Source organism: Podarcis pityusensis (assembly GCF_964106645.2).
Source record: "Podarcis pityusensis genome assembly, chromosome: 13".
Lineage (NCBI taxonomy): Eukaryota > Metazoa > Chordata > Lepidosauria > Squamata > Lacertidae > Podarcis > Podarcis pityusensis.
Window position 1 is genome coordinate 26,627,417 of NC_138038.1, and position 23,307 is coordinate 26,650,723.

The following is a 23,307-nucleotide window of genomic DNA, read 5'->3' on the forward strand; positions in this document are numbered from 1 at the left end:
GGCAGAGCAACGAATGCAGGTTTTACCTTCCTATAGTAGGCTAGCTTTTACATACAGTCACACGCTCTCTATCCAGGCAAGCAGGAAGAGGACACATTCCAGCCAGGCTGGGACACACTTGTGGAGGATGCCTACCAAGGCTGGTAAGGGGTGTGGCCTGCGGAGAGGGGAGTCCCAAGGACCATATAGGGCTGGAGGACTGCAGATGGGCCCCCTGGGCCTGAGGTTCCTCATCCCTGCCTTAGAGCCAAGCCTGGATCTCTCCTCAAGCCCATGTGACCAAAGAAGGGAGGAAAGAGAAAGGAGCCTTTTAAAGACTAATTACCTAAAGATGAGTATCTGAGGTTTGTTAGCATGGGTTTCTCTCTCCAGCCCCCCACTCCTCTCATCAGTCAGCACAGCCGCTGGAGGAGAGAAGAAAGTGAAGACATAAAAAAGATCTGGCAGATGAAAGGAGGAAATGGGAGATGAAAACCCAACTGTTTCCTAATTGCGCTGTGGACTTCCTCTAATGGGCGCCACCTTCCTGTTTGCTCACGCATGCGAGTGTGCGCAACACACTCTTTGATGGGGCGAAGTGGGGGGAGAAAGAATTGTGCTAAAGGCCTGATCTCAGACTAGGCCTTTCGCTTTGCAGAATATCAAAGTGGTGCCAATCAAATTTTCCAAGCACCCAAGCAATGCTATGCAGAAGACACCTGGGGACAGAGTGCCCTGTGGATGACTTGTTCCTTCTGCAGTCGTCCCAATTTGCTTGCACAAAGCTTCTGTAGAGGTTTGGCTATGTCTGGTCTTTATTGGGCCTCTTGGGCTTGCCAATCGTAACGTCAGCAGTTCAAATCCGTGTGATGGGGTGAGCTCGTTGCTCTGTCCCAGCTTCTGCCAACCTAGCAATTCAAAAGTCTACCAGTGCAAGTAGATAAATAGGTACCGTTGCAATGGGAAGGTTTCTGTGCACTTTGGCACTCGTCACAGTCCGTGCGCCTGTAGTGCTTTAGTCATGCTGGCCACACGACCTGGAACGCTGTCTGTGAACAAACACCAGCTCCCTCGGCCTGAAAAGTGAGATGAGCGCCACACCCCATAGTCACCTTTGACTGGACTTAACCATCCAGGAGTCCTTTACCTTTACCTTACCTTTTCTGATTTGTCTGCGGGGACGTTAGATGACAATGAGCCTCAGAGGTAGATTTAGGGGAGCGCAACCGGTTTGCCCACACTGGGCACTGAGCCGAGAGTGTGCCACAGGAGGTACCACAACAGTGACTTAGAACGGAAAGTGAGAGGTGGAAGGGCACTGAATTCTGGCCTTACACAGGGTGCCGTTGAAATTTGAAATCCCAAAGTCTGCCAAGTACTTGAAATTGAACCCATGCACCCAAGTCACAATCTAGCAGGAGGAATCTCCTCTGCGACACACCCCACACTGAAGTGAATGGGAGCTGCCCTCAAGCACTCCTCCCATTCATTTCAGTGGGGTCTTGGGCAGGAAAACTTCCTGTTGCTGAATTGCGCCCTTTATTTTCAGTCGAAGAGCATCCATAACTGGGAATGCTGAATGCATACAGAACAATTTGGACTGGGAGAAATTGCGTGGAAACTTTTCTCAACGTGTTTTGCTTCCCTCCTGCTTAACAGTCCTTTGCTTCCTTAAGAGAGGGCTCCGCTAAACCTCTCCTTCCTTCCTTCCTTGCTTCCTGCCATCTTATGCCAGCTCCTGCTCTCTGGAGATAGCTTGGGAGGTGAGCTGTGGCTCCTAATGTGCTAAGACAAGGAAAATCACCGTCAATCTCCTCAACGTGAAGGCACCAGAGCAGAAGGGTGCCTGCAAGCACACTCAAGCAGCCATCAGGCCCCGGCGGCAAAAAAAGAGGACGAGGCAAGCGGCCACATGGACAACAGTGGTGCGCTCCATCAGGGCCGCATGTGTGATGTGTTCCGAGGGAAAGGGAAGGTGGAGGACTTTCAGAGAACGCTTGGGGATTTGGGCTCAGAATGTGCTTCTTGGAAGGGAGAAGGAGCTAAAGAGCCACTTCAGACATTAGGCCCAGACTGGCTGACAGGCAAGACCAAGGATTGTGTCCTGTGCTAGTTCCACTGAATAGAATGGATTTAATTTAATCCCCATTTCTTTAAAGGGTCTTTTCCATTGGGTACAATCATAAATGCCTGCCTCTGTGCCCTTCTATTTACCTTCCCCTGGGCCCCATTTATTATTTTTAGTAGTAGTATCACGATCATCATAGTTATTGGTAGCGTTTTCTATTTACTTCTTTGTTTGTACTTACAGTTCCACGCCCCCCCCTTCACCGAATGGTCCTGGGGGAGGGATTATAAAAATATGACAATGAAAACACGGGATAAAACAAGTCCGTTATATTAAAATGAGAGAATCACAAACGGAACCTATAACAAACTTAATGAGCTGGGATAGCTCAGTGGGTAGAGCATGAGACTTCTTAATCTCAGGGTTGTGGGTTTGAGCTCCACACTGGGGAAAATATTCCTGCATTGCAGGGGGCTGGACACTGCGTGGCCCTTCCAAATCCACAGTTCTATAGAAGGCTGATCGCCGAAGTATTGATGCTTTTGAATTCTGGTGCTGGAGGAGATTCTTGAGAGTCCCATGGACTGCAAGAAGAACAAACCTATCCATTCTTAAGGAAATCAGCCCTGAGTGCTCACTGGAAGGACAGATCGTGAAGCTGAGGCTCCAATACTCTGGCCACCTCATAAGAAGAGAAGACTCCCTGGAAAAGACCCTGATGTTGGGAAAGATGGAGAGCACAAGGAGAAGGGGACAATAGAGGACGAGATGGTTGGACAGTGTTCTCAAAGCTACAAACATGAGTCTGACCAAACTGCGGGAGGCAGTGAAAGACAGGAGTGCCTGGTGTGCTCTGGTCCATGGGGTCGTGAAGAGTCGAACATGACTAAACGACTAAACAACAACATGATTCTATGAAATAGCATCACTGCAGGAGGTAACCAAAGTCTGTGTGAAGAGGTGTGTCTTGACCAGCCATCTAAAAGCACGCAGTGATGGTGCCAGATGCATCTTGGTGCCTGGGGGAGCCACCACAGAGAAGCTCCCCCCCCCGGCACCACTATGTCTCATAGGATAATCATTACTAACGATATCATTACCATCATTGTTTTTATTTTCCATGGGTGTTCTGGCATTTACTCAAGGATCTAAAATGCTCAGGCTTTTTCTATAAGGAGGCTCATCCATTGCGTAAGAATGTCCTGCATAAGAATGTCAAATCTGAACCAGAAGCTTTCGTACTGGGTATAGTGGGGTAAAAAGATACCAAGAAAAGATTTAAAAATTGTTCTTATATGCAACAACTGCAACCAGAATTTTATTAGCCCAAAAATGGAAACAGCATGAAGTACCAACAAAAGAGTGGCAGATGAAATCGATGGACTTTGCAGAACTGGTGGAACTGGCGGGAAGAATCCAGAACCAGCGAGATCAAGTATTCCAAAAAGACTGGAACAAATTTATATTATATTTGAAAGACAGCTGTAAGCAATTAACATCATTAGCAGGGTTATCTGAAGATTTGTAAGATGAACTAGTTACCTATTCAGGTTGAGTAATTTAATATCTTAAGTAATGATATAACAAGAATAGGAAAGGAAGTGAAATGCAAAAAAGTAAAATTTAATTTTGTAAACCATTAGGCGGGTGGGAGGGAAGTCGTTTAGGCTCGGTTGAGCCAAGAGATTTAATAAGAGGGTACAATATTACATATTGTGATTATATGTAAAACTAATAAAAATCAATATTTTTTTTAAAAAAAGTGTCAAATCTGGAGAAGGGCATTCTCCCCCACCTACTTCGTAGGGAAGACTGCACATGTATTGCCCCTCATTTTCCATTTAGGCTTTATGCCCCAAACTGGATTTTGGATTTCGCTCCTAAAATTGGATAGCCCTTCATTTCCAGCAGGGGTAGTCAACAGGTGTCCTCCAAATGTTGTGGGACTCCAACTCCCATCAGCCCTATCCAGCATGGCCAATGGGAGCTGTAGTCCAGCAACAGCTAGAAGGGACCCCATTGGCTACCCCTGATTTACACTACAACAATATGTAAGTGAGTTCCGCTTAGTTCAATGAGGCTTACTTGCTGGATAAGCGGGTTTGGGATGGCAGTCTCATTCTCAGGTGTGTGTTTTTTCCCTGATGCCATATGCAAGAAGTATAGCAACATCTATTATAGGAGCTGTTTTCATCCTTTTGTTCTCCAGAAATATGTTTGGCCTACTGTCATCTCTTGTTTTCTCTGTTATAATAGGCTCAGCCCAGTGCAAAGTGTGATATCATTATTAGAGTCAGGACTCCACTTCTAGTAACAGGGTTGTTCTGAACTGCTTAGTTGGCACACTGACAGAGAATAGGCTTTGTTTTCTGCAACCTGGTGGCACGTGGCAAAATATTCTGTACAGTGGTACATCGGGTTACAGACACTTCAGGTTACAGACTCCGCTAACCCAGAAATAGTACCTTGGGTTAAGAACTTTGCTTCAGGATAAGAACAGAAATCGCGCGCCAGTTGTGCGGCAGTAACAGGAGGCCTCATTAGCTAAAGTGGTGCTTCAGGTTAAGAACAGTTTTAGGTTAAGAATGGACCTCCAGAACGAATTAAGTTCTTAACCCGAGGTACCACTGTACTGGATAAGCCAGGGCAGCCTGCTATTATATGTTACATTGTTTCTGATTTATCACTGAATTTCCTAGAAGTTCCTATAGCTGCTTTGTTATGTATATATTTTGATAGTTGGAATAATAGAAGCATAGAATTGTAGAGTTGGGACCCCAAGTGTCATCTAGTCCAACCCCCCACAATGAAAGGAATCTCGGCTAAAGCACCCATGACAGATGGCCACCCAACTTCTACTTTAAAACTTCCAAGGAAGGAGAGTCCACAACCTCCCGAGGGAGACCGTTCCGCTGTTGAACAGCTCTTACTGTCAGAAAGTTTTCCCCATTGGTTCGAGTCCTACCCTCCAGAGCAGGAGAAAGCAAGCTTGTTCCTTTTCCATGCAACAGCCCTTGAGATATCTGAAGGTGGCTATCATAGCTCCTCTCAGTCTCCTCCTTTCCAAGCTAAACATACCCAGCTCCTTCGACCGTTCCTCATAAGGCTTGATTTCCAGACCCTTGATCATGTAGCAATTACAGGATCTCAAAAAGCATGATAAAGCCATCACTTTCTGCTTTAATTGAGCTGCTTTGAGCTGTTTCGCTTATGAGACTGCAGCAGACTTGCCAAAGCTGGTACTCTTCAGATGTCTTAGAGGACAACTTCCAGGTGCCTCGTTGATATGGCTGGTGCTGATGAGAGCTGGACTCCGAAACATCTGCAGTGCATCAGGTTGGGACAGGCTGGATTATGCCCACATTTTCTCAAGGCCAGTTGTGGTATATTGAGAAGGAGCTGGTTATTAAGTGAGTTTACGGAAATATTTTATGTTGCTCTATGCTGCTTTAAGGGCGCTTAATTTTTCATTCAGTAACATTTAATGTATTTCCTTCTCCTATGAAACTCACCATGGGATCATTTGCCAATGAAGAGCAGCGCAGGAAACTGTACAGAAATACATTAAAACAAAAAACGAAACAAAAATCCCCTGTGAGAATTCACATAGGCAGATATATATATTTTTAGCAGATCGGCTGAATGGCTGAATTGCCATGAATTTGCATGTGAAGAAATAGTCCTAAAATGATGGAAGTACACATTTTAATTCTGTGATGGGGAACCTATGATGTCCTTCTTGGTGTTTGTTGTTGGTGGACTCTCATCAGCTCCAGCCAACATTCCCCAGTGCTAAGGCATGATGTAAGTTGTAGTCCAACGCTGCCTGAACAGCCATATGTGTTCCCCATTCCTGATTCAGACAATGCCAAACATTTCTCTCATAAGACTTCATCTTGAAAGAGGCACCCCTTTTATAAGTACTTGCACTAAAAAATAATTTTACCAATTTAAATATCTGCTGCCTGATTAACTGGGCGCACCTTGTTAGTCAAATCAAAATATTTGAAATCAATAGAGTCCTTGATATGGCTCCAATCCTAGGCACAGTTATCCTGCATCAAAACTCCTTTGAAGTCTCTGAAATTTCCTTCCAAGTAAACCTATGCAAGATGCGAGCATTGCGCTTCTAATTCTGTGTATCTGCTCTGGGAAGCCAACTGATGAGCCTTAGGAATGTGGCTAACTGCTGCTCTGCCAGTTGAGAGGGGAAGTCAGTAGGCCAGATGGCACCTCTGCCACCAGAGGGTCCCCAGTATGGACAAAGAAAGCTCTGCTTGCATAGATAAGAGTCACAGAATTGCAGATTTGGAAGGGTCTGTGGGAATGTTCAGGGAGGCAGGAGAGGATATATTGTTTAATAATATCCTTCCTAACTTGCGCTAGCAAGTTCCTTTACTTAGTAGAGTGTTCTTTTAAACACACAGCGGTTAGCTTGTCACAAGCTTGTTTAAGCTTCTCAATATATGATTCCTGGTAATCCCCTTTTCTCCCCCTTAAAAAGAATAGACACAACACAATCTTGTGTAAAAAGTATAAAGAAGTTTACTCACACATTCAGTTCACAGATGGATCCCTGAAGGCAAACTTAGGTTACAAAGTATATGCATGTGGAATCTATCCCATATAGAGATAGTCCCTTTGTCCTCTGTTGGCTGAAAGATACCCAACAGGGCATCTCTAGCTAAAAGCTGATGCTTCTGCGACAAATGGAGTGAAAGAGAGAGGGAGGGCTGTGTGTCTTGTGCTTTTGATTACCTAGGCAGGTAAGGTCACACCCACCTCTGGTCACATGCAGAGGAAGTTTGTCCCAGCTCAGGAGGAAACAGGAAGTTCCTACTGGTCCCCCCCTTTCATGTCCACTCTAGGAATGTTGTATTTGACTGCTATCTGTGTATCACATCCCACAGAATCATCTAGTCTAAACTACTGCAAAGCAGGGATCACATCTACAGAATCCCTGAGAGATAGCCATCTATCCTCTGTTTAAAAACTTCCAATGATGGACAGTAGCCCATTCCACTGTCAAACAGCTCTTACCATCAGAAAGGTTTTCCTAATGTTTAGCCGGAATCTCCTTTCTTGTAACCCGCTGAATCCATTGATGATGGTGTTAAAATCTTCTAGAATTTCTAGAACATGTCCACGATGTTGGTGTGCCTTCGTTTATTTATTTTTGGAAATATTTTATTTGATTTTCAAAAAGATTAACAAGAAAAAGAAAGTAAAAAGAAAAAATCAGCAAGAAGAAAAAAGATACATAAAAAAGAAAAAATCCAAATATTGAGATTACACCGAATTGCCTGACTTCCCCCCACCCATGGGTCCTTTGAATTCTATTTTCAACTACATATCAATACTTCTCCATTTTTTTATCTTCCTAAGTTGTTTATATGTTCTCTTAAATTATAAGTGTCTTTAAAATCCTGCTAATGTTTTAACCCGTTTACAATGATTTTGTATATACATTATAAACATTTCCCATTCTTTTTTGAATTTCTTGTCCTCCTGGTTCCTGAGCTTCTCCGTTAATTTTGTCATTTCGGCATAGTCCATTAACTTGATTTGCCAATGTCTTCAAAGGTGTGCAGGCACCTTCTCTTCCCAACTCCCCAGGTTGGAAGTTGTCACTTAAAGATTTTTTTAAAATTTATTTTTGTAGAAACCTCCACAGTGAAGTGAGGATTGAAACCTCCCTGCCTGGAGCCCTGGGGAGCCACTACCAGTCAGAGTAGACACTATTGATCAAGATGGACTAGTGGCTTGACTCAACGTAATCCAGCATTTTATGTTCCTAATATCTCCAAAGTCCTTCATTTTACATTTCATTACCTCTGAACAATTTATACATATATCGCTTAGGAAGACAGGCGAACTAATGCTAGTGTACTGGAAGAAGCAAAGATCATGAGTGTCAAAGCAATGATTCTTCAACATCAACTTCGTTGGGCTGGTCATTTTGTGTGGGTGCCTGATAATCGTCTTCCAAAGCAACTACTCTATTTCAAACATAAAAATGGAAGGCATAATGCTGGTGGTCAACAAAAGAGGTTTAAAGATGCTCTCAAGGCAAATCCTTTAAAAATGTAGTATAAACACCGATAACTGGGAAACACTGCCCTGTGTGCGCTCCAATTGGAGAACAGCCTTTACCAAAGGTGTCATGGGCTTTTAAGATGCTCGAACTCAGGACGCAAGGGAGAAACGCGCTAAGAGGAAGGCACTCTTGGCAAACCCTCACCATGATCAACTCCCACCCGGAAACCTATGTCCCCACTGTGGAAGGATGTGTGGATCCAGAATTGGCCTCCACAGTCACTTACGGACTCACTGTTAAAACTGTGTTCATGGAAGGTAATCTTACTTAGCTACAAGTGATCGCCGAAGAAGAAGAAAAAGAAGAAGAAGAATAAGAAGAAGAGGAAAGTAAAATAGAACTATGGCATTTTGGGCTACATGTGGGTGGCTGCATTTTAACACACCCCCTCACATACAAAAAAAATCCCTTTCTTGCACCTATTAAAAAAATGCACATTGGGGCAAAACCTATGCTGAACTTTGCTCCTTGTCACACGATGATTTTCTATACAGAAAAGCAGGGTCAAAAATATTGGAAATGAAAAGCCCAAAGTTTAATGTTAACACTTGGAGATTTTGTATGCAGTGCCTCTATTGGAGCATGCCCCACAACCTCAAAACCTTTATTGCTAGATGCCACCAGTTGTATTAGTGAACCTGACCAGCTAAGGTGGGGTCCATTTGCAGGCAAAATACATATCTTGTCCCACCAAAACCACCAGTCAGAGAACTGAGCACCTCTCGACAGTGCAGAAAAGCAATCCATCCACTGGCCTATGGAAAGGAACACGATGTTGCTAACAGCGAAGTAGTCTTGCAACTAAACTCACAAAAGTTGTTCTCCTGCAATAAAATGAAATAAAACAGCCTACTGAGGGCTGTTAGAGGAGGGGTGGAGAATTCTGTTCCTCCTCTGGCAACCCTCTTGGTTTTCGTGCTGAGTGCAGCGGGAGGATGAAACACGCTGCCAGCCCCCACCCACCCATATAATGAGATTTTAAAAGCGTTCTGAGATAGAACAATATAGTTGCAATAGACTGAAAGGCCATCTACTCACCACATCACAACTGGCACCCACAAGCCCCTCACAAATGAACCCAGAAACAGATTGCTCAAAACATTTCAGATTCGCAAGTGCAATTTGGCCGATCCTCGTGAGCGTCGTGTTTATTGCATGGCACTGCCTCATGGGCTTTGTAGTACTTGCAGGCTAGACCCAAAGGTGGATGGGTTGGAATCTGCCACTCGGGTGGGTTGCAGGCCTCACATCCCCTTGAGACCACCTGCTCTTTGTAGGTCACAAGAAGACCTACAGGTGTGTAAAAAGGGAAAGATGTATGTGGCCTCCCTGTCAAAGGTGACACCGAGGTATTTTGGGAACACAGGAAATGGAAGCAGAAGAGTTAAAGCATTTGGGGCAGATTTAGCTGCAAGACTACATGATGCATCTAGCTATAGTGAGTGTGACAACGACAAAAGCTTCTCAGGCCAGGCTGAATATGTTGCAGATTTGTCAAAATCATGGCAGATTGGGCATAGCCAGCAGAACAGCGATATTCCACTGGAATTCCTCTCTTTGTTTGTACATTTTGGGCATGATCCAACCAAAGTTAGGCATTTTATAGGCCCATTCATTTCAGCAGGAGAGTTAAACCCCTCCTGAAATGTCTCCGCTCGAAACGGATGAGGCCGTAAAGTGCTTAACATTGGCTGATCAGCATGCCTATTGGCCCTCGCCCATTGCCAAAACTGGGCCTAAAAGCGCATACCGATCGAAGGCACCAAACCCACTGGCCTTGTTGGGTTGGTGCAGTTTTAGCTGGCGGAAAGCCATTGAGGATCGAGGGGGGCAAGCGCCGAGGATCCACCACCGCTGCTTATTAATGGGTCACTTTTGTTCGGAGAGTGCAAGGGGAAAACAAGGCTGCCCATGGAATATTTGATTAATGGGACCTTTTCAGATGAAAAGAAATAAAGATGTATTGAGACGTGTGCTAATGACACCCTATTATGTTGCGCGCTCCTCGGCATTTACTCGCCCTGCTATTATCCACCGCGAGTTTCCAAACACAGCTGAAATTGATCCCTGCAGGGTTCGCCCCCCCGCCCGCCCGCCTTCCTCTCACTGGCAAAGCAAACCAGGAACTGAATGAGGGTCAGTTGATGGTTTGCTAGCTTCTAAAAAAAGAAAAGGAAAAGAAAAGCCAGGGATCAGGAGAAGCTGGAGTGATGGTTTCAGTAAATATTGTGTGCTTTGGGGGCGGGGAGGGAGGTAGAATACACCAAGGTCACCCACCCACCCCATCACAACTTTGAGGCTGTGTACCTTTAAAATACCTTTAAAGCACATTTGAATCACATTTCCACCCTCAAACAAAGTATAGCCCCCTCCCACAGTTACGATTCCCAGCAATAAACTGCAGTGACCATAATTCTTTTTTGGGGGTGTCTGGGGGGGGGGGGAATGTGCTTCCAATGTGCTTTGAAGGTACATTGTGCACACAGCCTGATGCATTTGCAAGCAAAGGCTTTATGTGCGTGCATGAACTATATGATATTTTTATCCAAGGATCTCAGGACAATGCACTGGCTGCCTCTTTAGCCGAAATCGATTTTCATGCTGAGATGTAACCCAGCAAAACACCCATTGGGATGACAAGGGGGAGTCTTGTATGCATCAAAGACCCTTGCCCCTCCCCTCATTGTTAACAGTGGCCCCAAGTGTTGTGCTTCATTTCTCCCAGTAGACGGAATTGTTGTAATTTATATGGGGGGAATAAAAGGGTACAATCCTGGTGCAGAGAGCTAAATCCGCCCCTTGCCTCTAGTTGACTCCAGGTTTTCTGCATTGCTCCCTCCCTACATTCTCTTCCTTAGGCACACAGGAGTGTGGCAGAGTGTTGGGAACAGACTTACATGTATGCAATAAGAAAACACCTGTCATAATGTGTCTGTGAATGGCATCCATTCACTTGCATGGGAGAAAGTGAAGGCATGGGAGGCTGGTCCATAAGGACAAAAGGGCCTCTGCCTTACCAGTCTCCATCTGCCCTCAGCTAGCCCCCACTGACTTGCCTTCTTTACATACAATTAGTCCGGGCGGGGGGCTGCTCTGGCTGCCAGATTGCTCCTCCTTAGGCACAGTTTTGCTCCGGGAGAACTTAGCAGAGAGGAGAAAGGGGGCAGGACTAGATTTGACTCCCTGTAATTAACTCTGGTGCCACCTACTGTTGGCCTCCCAGCATTACGTCCTACCAGCTCCAAAGGGTACCCACCACTACTAAGTAAAGGGGTATATATATCCATGTGTGAGGCTGAGGCTGACCTATGGTCCCTGGGAAACTCAGTGGCTAGAGAATCAAACCTGCTTCTATCTAAGCAAAGTTGACCCTTCATAGCGCCACCCTGGGTTCTCTTTCTGGGTGATGCTAGAGTGTGACAGAATGTAAGGAATTGGGTTTTTTGTGGGTAGGCAGGGCCTAGAACAAAAAGTTGCCTTTTGGACAGTACAGAGGGCTTCTTGTTCAGGATTTCAGTAACTCCATTCTGTTCCCCACCCATCACCCACATCTGGGGTTTTTTCTCTGACAGTAGCCAGACATGCTCAGTCTGCAGCATGCTCAGTCCTCATTGGGCTGTTTTGGGTTTTCCTCTTCTTTGGGGATTTTGTTACTTCTGTAAACTTAGAGGTTCCCTTGAGCCTGTTGTATAGCTCCCTCCTTCTGAGTGGGCAATGCCATTTTGGCAACAACACTCAGAAAATCGAGGTTGCTATTAGGATGGATGGATAGATTCTATAATCTATTTACCTACCTGTTGATTGATTGCTCTATCAGTCTATCGGGACCTGCCATTTGTACCTTAAAAATGCATCTGTTTGATTTATCAGAATCACCCATTAAATGTAAATTCCAGTCTTGGCCTGATCAGATGAGCTGCTAAAGAGTCATGGAGCTCAGTGGCATTCAGCAGGCTGTTGAGTCATCAGATGCAGCTGAGCTGGAAGCAGCTCAGCAGGGCTACCCATCAGGGCAGGGTGAGTGCAGGGACTCATCCCTTAGTGAAGGAGCCCAAATACTGCAGTCTCACCTGCTGCTGCACCAGTGAAGGCCAGATTCCTTCCAAACTCTTGAACAGCTGAGAGCTGGGATAGACTTCCTTGGCTACCTCTCTAGGTCTCCTTTTACATGGAATCAGAGACACATTGTTGTTAGTCCTCCATCTGTTTCCAGCACCACCAGTAGCTGCAACATGATGGGGATGGAAGAATGCTGAGTGGCGGAGCCTTGAATGTGGAGAACACATCTAGAGACTGAGATGAGTATTGTTAGGGGAGAAGTGGTACAAGGCCCCAATGTTTGTGGTTCTCAGATCTCCGGCCTTTTCTTCTTCCCCCTTTAAAATAACTTTTTTTTAAAGTTGCTTTGTTTCGTTTTACTTTCCTTACAGGTGCATTGCTGATGAAGCCCCTGCCATCCAACCATCTTAATATGCCCAGAGCAATATATATGTGATATTATTCTTGCTTCCTCATGTTTGTGAGTTCAGCAGAGTGCATCCCTTTGCAGTTTAAAAGGGAAGCTTAGATAGGCTAGTTTTAGCTTTTTAGTTTATGTAATCCAGGATGCTTTAAGGCAGGCTGGATTCTCCTGGTATTTCTCCCTTTTCTCCCCATTAAAATAATAACCACGCAGACAGTCTTGTAAAAGGTAAAAAAAATAATATTTACTCACTCAGAATACTTGTTGAAGAGTAGCAGGTACGGCAGCTTTCTTCGGGCAGGCTTAAAATGGTCATCTAGTTACAAGGACATACTTCAGTCTAGTTTAAAATGGAATCTGAACTGTGGCTCAGACTTAGCAGATGTTCTCACATGGCTGGAATGATGGTGAGAGAGCAAAGAGGAAGTGCCTATGTGCACCCCCTGATGGGGCACAGTGGGCGTGTCTCTCAGAGTTCTCTCTAGGAAACTTACAGGAAGAAACTCTGAGGGCTTCAGCTCCTGTCATGTGCCTGTCTAGCAAACATGCATTGTCGATTTGACTGCATTGTAAATATCCCACAATCCAGACTTAATAGTTTTTAATAGCCCTTCCCCCTCCCTTTGGACGGTACCTTTTCAACGCTGGTTCCAGGTTCGTGTGGGCCTTAGGGCAATAGAGCATCACCAAAGGAACATAGGAAACCACCTTATACAGTGGTACCTCGGGTTAAGTACTTAATTCATTCCGGAGGTCCATTCTTAACCTGAAACTGTTCTTAACCTGAAGCACCACTTTAGCTAATGGGGCCTCCTGCTGCCACCGCGCGATTTCTGTTCTCATCCTGAATCAAAGTTCTTAACCCGAGGTACTATTTCTGGGTTAGCAGAGTCTGTAACCTGAAGCGTATGTAACCTGAAGTGTATGTAACCCAAGGTACCACTGTACTGAGTTGGGTCCCTCTAGCTCACTGTTGTCAAACACTGACTGCTGCTAGGTCTCCCAGACCCATCTGGAAATGCCATGAATTGAACCTGAGACCTTCTGCAAACACAGAAGATGCTCTGCCGCTGAACTGTGGCCCCTTCCCAACTTTCTCTTTTTTTAGGCCTGATTTTCCATCCACACCACTCATTCCCTCTACTGAGAGGGCCCCTGGACCTCTGCCCTCATGGCGCCACTGGGAGCTGCACACAGGCATGGAACTTACCCTGCCAATCAGCAAGGAGAAGCAGCTGCCGGAGGCGGCCAATCTGGTGTCCCCTTAAAGGGCAGCAGAGTCAGAGACTGATAGATCTGGACTTGAGGGGGGGGGAGGCATGGGATTCACTCCGGAGACATTCTCTTGCATGAGACCCAATGAAATGAAGAGTTGGGTGGGTGGGGACTGTGCCATATCCCGGCTGGCTCTTCTCAGTCTGGCCTGTGCCAGAGGATTCCCCAGTGGATTACATGCTTGTTCCATGGAATAATGGAGGGACGTCCCTTGGGATGGCTCACCTTTGCCCACCCAGATGAAGCAAAAGACAGAGCCCATGGCTCAGAAGCAACCCCGAAACCCCTGACTCCCTTTGGTAAACAAAAGGACACTACTTGATGGCCCCCACTGAAAAATAACCATAATAATTGGAGGAGGTTGAGAAGTGGCCCTTGCAAAAGATTGATTTGCTGGGTGGGCCAGAGGACAGGCCTTCTGCTGCTGCTGCTGCTACTAGAGAGGTGTGTGTGTGTGTGTGTGTGTGTGTGTGTGAGAGAGAGAGAGAGAGAGAGAGAGAGAGAGAAAGAGAGAGAGAATGGGGGAGGGAAGAGGGATGGGGAGATTCTTTTGACATAAGGTCTCTAACATCCCTTCCTCCTGGGTGATTTTACAACCAGCCACATAAAGGTACACTCCAAATATCCTCCTTCCTTCCCTATTCCCCCCCTTCTATTGTTTCCAACCCCTTAGCTGTCGTCCCCCCATCTCATCTATCTCGCTTCATCTTGTCAGGGCTGCGTAGATCTGATCTGTCTGGGGCTGGGTCTTTTCTTTCTCCCGTTCGTTCGTTCTTTCTTTCTTTCCTTCCTTCCTTCTCCCTCTTTCTTTCTTTCTTAAGAGTAGGGAGTGACAGATGGCGGGCCCGCTTTCCCCCGAGAGCGAGATCTCCCTACATGCGAGCGCATGTCAATCACCGCAGCTCATGTGATAACTCCAGCGGATGACGTGCCAGCCATATGGTCTGGCATCAGAGTTGGTACCCCCTCTGCCTGCGCGAAGCGTGCCACTTCCCTCCTCCTTTTGGATAAGACACTGAAGGAGACGGGGTGGACCTCAAGGAGCCTGTGCCTCTCTTTTTTTCCTTTCTCTCTCTCTCTTCCTCTTCTTCCTCCCCTCTAATTTTCTCCCCCCCCCCTTACTCCCAAAAGATGCGGGGTCCGAGGACTTGAAGATTCCTCCGCTCAGCTTTGGAGGTAAGTTATGTAAGGAAGAGAGAGCGGGGCAGAAACTTGAAAGGATGGGGTCACGCAACTTGCCTCCCCACCCCACCCCACCCCCGGCCACCTCCTTGGATCTTTCCCTCACTACAGATCTTATCTCTCTTTCTATCGACGCCCCCCCCCCCCTTCTGCGCACACACAATTTATTTGTATCTTTGGGGGAAGAATGGCTAGAGAGGGGGATGCGCGCGGGGGGTGGGTGGAATAAGCTATCTCTAGGCAAGATTTTTTTATAGATCCAAAATCGCTTATGTAGCAAAGACCGGTTTTGCATGAGATGTGTGTGTGTGTGTTTTTAAATAGATCTCAGCAGCCTTTGTGGCACGTTCAAAGATACCATTTAAAAAATAAGAATAAGAATCAAGCAGAGATCTGAGCAGACGATCCGGTGAAATACAATTTTCCACTTGTATTTAATAATAATAATAATTAAAAGAAAACCCGAAGAGCCTTATCATTGAATCGAAGCTGTAGCACTTATTGGAGTGAACGGCACTCTCTTCAGCTCATCTACGGAGCTGTTGGTTTTTAGCTTGAGGGGGTTTTTTAGGAGTGGGTGCGTGTGTTGGGTGATCTTTCCCCATTCTTCTTCTTCTTCCTCTTTTTTGTGAAAACTGGCTCCCACCCCTCCCTAAGCAAAACACAGCGAGTGCAAATGCTCGCACACGAACTGCCAAGCGATCCTTCGGTTCCTCGTAGTTTTGGAGCAAAAGGCTCCCTAGGAAAATGGTCTTCAGCGGGGTCTGCATGTGGGGCTAATGGAGCCGGTGTAGGGAGGGAGACAGGCGGAAAGCAAAAGCGACTGGAACCGGGTGGGATCTAGCGATTCTGCAAGAGCATCGAGTAGCTCAGGGAGCTTTTTTTAAAATAATAATAATAATAATAATAATAATAATAATAATAATAATAAAAAATCAAATTAATTGATTGAATGATCGATCAACGTGTTATATACCCAGAATGTTCTTTTAGGGGTTTAGGTACGAAACCATTCCCTGAAAAAGAAAGAGCGTTGGCAGGACTCAAACAGTTTAAACAAAAACAGGACATGGGAAAATTGACAGGAACGAGAAGTTATGAGGGTTGGGATGTGATGGAGGAACGCGAGGATGGGGGTGGCTGGGGGCAGCGGGATGCAAAGTTCCAAATTCTAACATTTCGTTCGAATATTAATATTAACATTGATTTTAAAAAGAAAAAAGAAAATCACCCAGAAATTGCGCTGGACCATTGGGTTATCAAGCTTGGGGTGGGATGGGACGGAGAAACCGGAGAGAAAAGTTAGAGATTTCGCTTGGCATTCTCTAGATCTCCGCCTCAAAGCTCTCCAGAGATATAAACAGAGGCAGGCTGGCTGGAAGAGATCGACGTATATATACGAGCCGGGGAGGCAGAGGAGATGGGGCGTAGCGATTTTAAATTCCCTTGAAGCTGGTCGGATAAACATGAACCTTAAATTAAAAAAAACAAAAACAAATAAACAGCCCCTTAAAGAAATCGGAGAAAATATCCACTACATTTCAACAACAACAAAACGAAAGGGTGTGTGTGAGAGAGAGAGAAGGAGGGAGGGAGGGAGGGAGGGAGACAGAGACTGTCTGTAATGAACCGGATCTATCAGAAATATTGCACCAATTCCGCAGCAAAGCAATGGAGACACCAATTAATTTTAATCACACTTTAAAACGAGTCAATTGCTTTTATGGAGGGGAGGGGGGAGCGCGGTTTCAGGCCAGTTCTAAGCCGCTCTCCCATCCCCTCCTCCTCCTACAAAAGCTCTGCTTAAATTAGACTCCCGTTAAAAGTATGGGTGGGAGTGGGGAGGGAGCGGGAGATTTTGTCTCTGATCGAGCGGAAGGTAACCAGGATTATTTTGACCAGAGCCGCTGCACGTACTTCGAGGCACAACGTTTGGGAGAAGAGTGCAATAAAAAGGTTGAGTCGGGCTTTAAGAAGCGCCCTATCTTGTTATTATCTGGGGGGTTCAGAGGAGTGAAAATGCAGGAGTTAAGGGAGGGGGGGGCTAAAGGCCAGAATCTCACGACTTCCTTCTCTAAAACACGCTCTGGAATGTTTAGAGAATCGTCAGCGCGTCGGATCCGGATGGGGATCACGGTTAATCGATTTGATCCATTTAAAAAAAAGAAAAAGAAAAACAAGACTTCAACGAACAAATTATGGGGTTCGAGAACAAACGCAGAACCGTGAAAGGGGTGGCTGGCTGGCTGGCTCTTAAGCACGTCCAAAGAACGGATTTCACCCAGCCATCCCGGAAGAGCCACCTGGCATGTTCCAATGACAGCGCAAAGGCATATATTTTGGGACGCGACGCTCTGCACATCCTTGCAGATCGTAGGCAAAAGTTGGGTTATTTTGCTTGGGGAGGGAAGGCCCTTCAGCCTTGGATGGGATGGGAAATCGACCCATGCCTTGGTAGTCCTAAATGGGCTTGAAACCGTGGACCAGTCAAGGTTGCTCCGGCTTTAGGATGAAGTTCCAACAGTCCGGAATAGTTTGGATGACGCGCGTGCTTAGAGTTAGGGCTGCTGAGGTTCTGAAAGAAACTTGTGCTCTTATTCTCGTTTCCATTCCTCCGTCCCTTCCCCTCCCTCCCCCCCTCCGTCCTCCCCCTCCCCGCCCCCATGTCACCTCTGCAGCCACCATGTTGACGCGACTCTTCAGCGAGCCCAGCCTGATCCCAGAAGTTCAGAAATTCTCCAGCTGGGCAGACGACTGCGACGACGAGGACGACGACGACGACGAGGCCAGCGATAAAGATGAGCGGAAGGGCAAGAGCTGCCCTCTCCAGGACGAGCAGACCGACGGGGAGGCCAAAGACGACCACGACTTAGGGGGCGAGGAGGAGGAGGAGGAGGAAGAAGAAGAAGGGGTCGAGGAGGCGGAAGGGGATCGCCCCAAGAAACGGGGCCCCAAAAAGAGGAAGATGACCAAGGCCCGGCTGGAGCGCTCCAAGTTGAGGCGCCAAAAGGCCAACGCCCGCGAGAGGAACCGCATGCACGACCTGAACGCCGCCTTGGACAACCTCCGCAAGGTGGTGCCTTGCTACTCCAAGACTCAGAAGCTGTCTAAGATCGAGACGCTGAGGCTGGCCAAGAACTACATCTGGGCCCTGTCGGAGATCTTGCGCTCGGGCAAGAGGCCGGACTTGGTGTCCTACGTGCAGACTTTGTGCAAAGGCTTGTCGCAGCCCACCACCAACTTGGTGGCGGGCTGCCTACAGCTCAACTCGAGGAATTTCCTGACCGAGCAAGGCCAGGAGGCCGGCAGGTACCACGGGCCCAACTCCACCTTTGCCATGCACCCTTACACGTACCAGTGCTCGCGGCTCTCCGGCGCGCAGTGCGCTTCCAGCACCATGGCTAGCTCCCACGCCCTGCGGACGCACGCCTACTGCGCCACCTACGAGTCGCTCTATGGGAACGCGTCGCCAGACTACAATAGCTCGGAATACGATGGGCCCCTGAGCCCTCCTTTGTGCGTGAACGGGAATTTCTCCCTCAAGCAAGACTCTTCCCCAGACCACGAGAAAAACTACCACTATTCTATGCACTACTCCGCCCTCCCGAGTTCCCGCCCGTCCGGCCACAATTTGGTGTTCGGGTCTTCTGGGATGCGCAGCGGCGTCCACTCGGAGAACGTTTTGCCTTATGAGATGCACCTCCACCACGACAGAGGTCCCATGTACGAGGAGCTCAATGCTTTTTTCCATAATTAACGACTCCTCCCGCCTTTGGGCTCCCCTTCTGGTTCCACGCCTAACCAGGGCCACCTGTAGATCCCCAGTGGGTTGCGTTCGCGAAAGGGATAGGCGTGTGTGTGGTTCTGTGCGCGCGTGTGGGCGATTTTTATTTGGGGTGGGGGGCAACGGCCCTTGGCCTTCTCGAAGCCCCTGCTCGCCTCTTCCCGAGAGCTGCAACTTTGCATTCAACTGTGAGCCACTTTCCCCCGCAGTTAGAGAGGCGTAATCTAAATAATAATAATAATAATATTAACAACAACAATAACACCCATTCCCATCCCTAAACCTATTGAGCCGGGCGTACTTGTTTCAAAGCAGCGTGTGGAAGGCGGGTTCAGCCCGATCTACAAGACACTTAGGCCGAAGCCACGGACTTGACTCACCTCGAATCCGCTGGGATTCGACGGGGTCGATTCTGTTTGAAGTCAATGGTCTTCGGCTTAAATGAAGAGTCGACGGAGCTGATGAAGCGCCCTGTTTCCTATGGGACTCCTTACTTGACTGGGAGTTGGGGTGTAAACCGGATCTGAGACCTGGTCTCCTCCTCTGCCCCAATTACTAATAAAAGAAATCTGGTGCAATATATGCTCTAATGCAATTTTATATATATGAGAAAGCAAACTATATAGCTTCGTGGACTGTTTAGCTGAGGTCTTGACTATCTAGAAAGGAGGGTTTTAGATCCAAATCGGAAGTGCTATTAAGGAAGGGGGGGAAACATCAAATTTATGGGGAGTGTGTGTGAGGGGGAGTCAAAGGTTCGCCCCACCTTAAGCGATTGCCTATATTGAGCAATGCTCAATATAGGCATTTAATCTAGAGACCAGAATGGCTGTAGAGCGAAATAATTCAGTACAGGGCAGGAGATGGTGGGGGGAGGGGGGCTTTCCATCATTCCAGCAATTGATTCAAGAATTCCCCGAAAGTTTAATCTATTAAAGACGTGCTTGTTTGTTTGTTTTAAAAAAAGACGTTTGCAAACTTTAAGTCAGACTTTCAATGCAGTGAGAACTTTAAAAAAGCAATAAAGGGGCAAACAGATGATAAATATATTCTATCTTTATCTATGCAAGTAGGTACTGAAACTAGGGAAAAAGTTTTTAAAATGAAGGAAAAGGAAAACAAAAAGGAAAAATGAAAAACAACAACAACCAAGAATCCATATGAGATATTAGAAATATGGACCAACAAACTCGCTGAGGTTTAAAATCGAGCACTTTTTTGATTTGGGGGAAACGGACTGTGGTATGTTTCCCTGGTATTTAACAATCACTGACTTTTTGAAACCACCCTTGTAACCCCAAGTAACTTATTTTCCAAAATTCGTGTGTCATGCTGTTTTTTACCTGTTTTAAAAACGTTAATGAAAAAAAAAGTGGAAAAAAAGATTTTTATGAAATGACAAAAATGTTTTGTTATGCATGGATAGGAGGGGGAAACGCAAATATGCAAAATTTAAAGGTGATGTGAAAAATAACACTGATTATTATGCTTAATTCTTACGTTGGCTAGTTTTTTCCCCTCCCAATTAATGGTAACTCTTAATTTCTTTCTTTCTGTAATGCGTTTTTTGGGGGGAGAAATACGTTTATGTAACAATACACCAGTATATAAATCTCTATATAAAAACCAACATCTTCGAAAGACTCAAACTGGTATATTTTTCCCCCAACAGAGTAATGATTCATTTCTCGTTCCTTTGATGACTTGCTTTACAGCCAGGGGGATATGTCAAAATATTGTCTCAGATTTCCAACCCCCAACCCCTTATTTTAATATGGCCCTGCATCACCTTTAAACATACCAGCATTTTTAAAAAAAAATAAATAAGCAAAAGGCACACATTTCTGATTGATATTTTTAAAAACAAAACTCAACAACGTTTTACTAAAAAAAAACGAGACCAGAAAAGTTGTAGTTCAGATTGAAATGTCTATTGGACGCCAGAAGTGCTTTGCGTGTGTGCGTGTGTACATGTGTGTTTGGTTTCCTTAAGATGAATAAATATTTATGTCAAAATGATATCCTAAAGTCCAAGGGGGGAAGGGGAGGGGGGAGAGATTTTTCCAAGTCTTGTTTTAACAAAGGAGAGTTATTTTCTCTATTGTTGGTTTGTTTGTTTTGTTTGTTTGCGGCAAACTCTGTCTTGTTCGGTTCACACATTTTGGAGAGGACACTTTTGTAAGACGGGCTGCCTTTTTCGCGTCTGTCTAGCCTTCTAAAATCTCTCTCCCCCGCCCTCCCCGCGCTTAACACCCCCCCCCAAATAATACTTAGCAAAAGGTGAAGACCCTCTATAAATGGAAGATATATAACCCCTCCGCACCCCACACCGGGCCCCTATCACGGGCATCTTTGAAAAATCAGGAACACTAGGGAAAGGTTCCCTTGCAAACATTCTGTGTAGTTGTGGGGTTTGGGTTTTGTTTGTTCGGTTTTTTTTTTTTTTTTAAATGCATGCATTGTTTAGGGGAAGAAGAAGAAGGGATAAAAAAATAAAAAAAACCAGAAAGGGGAGGGTGTGTGTGTCAAGCCCTGGTCTTCAATGGTATGTTTTAAGCATTAATTTGCAGATCTTTCGTGAAATGCATCCGAACACTTTTTGACAGGCTGAGAGCTGCGAGTCAGCTATGATCTTATTCAAACGTGTAATGAAGGAGCGTCCTAAGACGGCAATTAATAAATATTAAATGTTTACTCCCTCAGGTTTGCTAGTTTACTTCAAACAAGTATATATATATATATATATGCGCGAGACCCCATTCTTTCATTGTAGCCAGACACGTTTCTCAAAGAAGAGGCGGGTGGGTGTAAACCCTGAACTGATTAAGATGGCTTCAAAGCATCCTTAGCTTGACAGTATGTCTTTGGAAGATCTACTTAAATATATATAAGAATTCTTCTTTCCTCACACACGCTGTTGGTTCTTTTTTTTTTTAACTTGGAAGGTGGGCGGAGATCTACTTCTCATTTTATAAAGACTAATGTGGTTTTCTTGTCTTGGACAGATGGCATTTCCCCTGCAACATTCCCTCCCTCCCTCTTTCCCTCTCTCACACACACACTTCCCTTCTGATCTCATAAGCAAGAGTAAATTCAAGACCAAAGTCTCTCAAAACTATTTACTGGGGTGAACGGTCTTTCCTGGTGAATCTACTATTATTTAGGACTTAAACAATCGATGGATAGCTATTGGGTTCTTTTATTTTAATTTCTGAAAGGGGAGCTTATTTACAAGATAAGAAAACCGGAGCTTTAGGGAGCTGTCCCAAAGACGCGTGGTGCTGAACCGGAAGCTCCGCGGGGAAGCAACAACCGCCAGTGCCCCTGATCTCCTTTTCCCCTGTCGAGGATTCTCGGAGAGGGTGAGCATCCGTTTATGGGTCCTGCAAGGTGGGCTACAAAATATAGGAAAGGGAAGCGTGTCTATTATCCTGCAAGCAGGAGGCAAAAGTTAGGACAGGCGGGGCCAGAGCGGAGATTCTAACCTGGATAACCAACAGGGATATATCTAAGACATTCGTGGTGGCTTTTGGTGGATGTGAATGGGACCCGGTCTATATCAGTGTAGATTTGGTCGATTTCGAGAGTAGAAAAAATGGGGGGGGGGTATTTGGAATTCTGGTGCCCCCTTAGATTCATCACAGACTGATAAACACTCGCACAAACTTTTGTCCTTCCATTGAGGCCAATGATCATTGGCCCAAAGCTATACAAGGTACATCACAAGGAGACGTGGACGGGAATTTTGGCTCTCATCATCCTTTTCTTCATCGCCATCATCTCTCTGTACTTGCCCAGCAAAGCACTTACTCTGGAATCCCCCTATTATATAGTAGGCCTGACTTGGAGGCACTGGGCGCTTCCTTCCCGCGCCTTGATATCCAAGAAGTTCTGGGGTTTCTCCATCTGCTGCCTTCAGCAAAGCTGCCCACCCCCAGGGGACCCGATGGAATGCTTAGTTTTTGGATGTCCCTTGACACCCCGGGCCAAAGCCGATCACGCAGAAGTAGGAGCTCCTTGGCATCCGCGGAAGACGTCTCTCTCTTTCCACCGCTTGCCGATGGCCTTGGCACAACCGCACCATCTGAAAAAGTCAAAGATCGCAAATTTTTGAAGGATTACACTACAGCGGTTTGTTTGTGCTTCTTTCACACATACACTTATTTATACACTTAAGTACTTTAGCATGAACCGGAAGTCAGTGAGCTGTAGCTTTTTTCCAGGAAGTTGCGTTACCTTTCTTTCCTTCCTTCCTTTCCCCACAATTCTCATTCCTTTCATCCACCCATTTCCCCTCCTGTCTCTCTTCCTCCGTCAGCCCCGCTTCCTTCTTTTCTTTAACAAACAGGTGTAACTTTGCCTGGGTGGGGTCCCTCCAACCTCCCCACCCCCGCACACCTAGATATGTACCGGCTCCCAGCACCATCCTCCCATTCCAGTTTGACAGCGGGCAAACACTC

The 23,307-nt window shown here is 46.1% G+C and overlaps 1 protein-coding gene across 2 annotated transcripts; it reads left to right on the plus strand.

Annotated features, from left to right (window-relative positions):
* The first annotated feature begins 14,732 nt into the window (after positions 1-14,732).
* Positions 14,733-21,549, plus strand: NEUROD2 (neuronal differentiation 2). 2 transcript variants are annotated; one of them, XM_080978787.1, is made up of 2 exons: positions 14,733-15,057; positions 17,742-21,549. In XM_080978787.1, the coding sequence occupies exon 2, from the start codon at positions 17,747-17,749 to the stop codon at positions 18,818-18,820; it is 1,074 nt and encodes a 357-aa protein (XP_080834913.1). In that variant the 5' UTR covers positions 14,733-15,057; positions 17,742-17,746; the 3' UTR covers positions 18,821-21,549. The 2 variants fall into 2 exon arrangements, with proteins under 2 accessions (XP_080834913.1, XP_080834914.1); XM_080978788.1 differs by lacking the exon at positions 14,733-15,057 and adding an exon at positions 15,145-17,019.
* Positions 21,550-23,307: the final 1,758 nt, after the last annotated feature.

What these genes read in the sequence shown, in the direction of transcription:
- NEUROD2 (XM_080978787.1), top strand. Translation starts at nt 17,747, where the DNA reads ATGTTGACGCGACTCTTCAGCGAGCCCAGCCTGATCCCAGAAGTTCAG.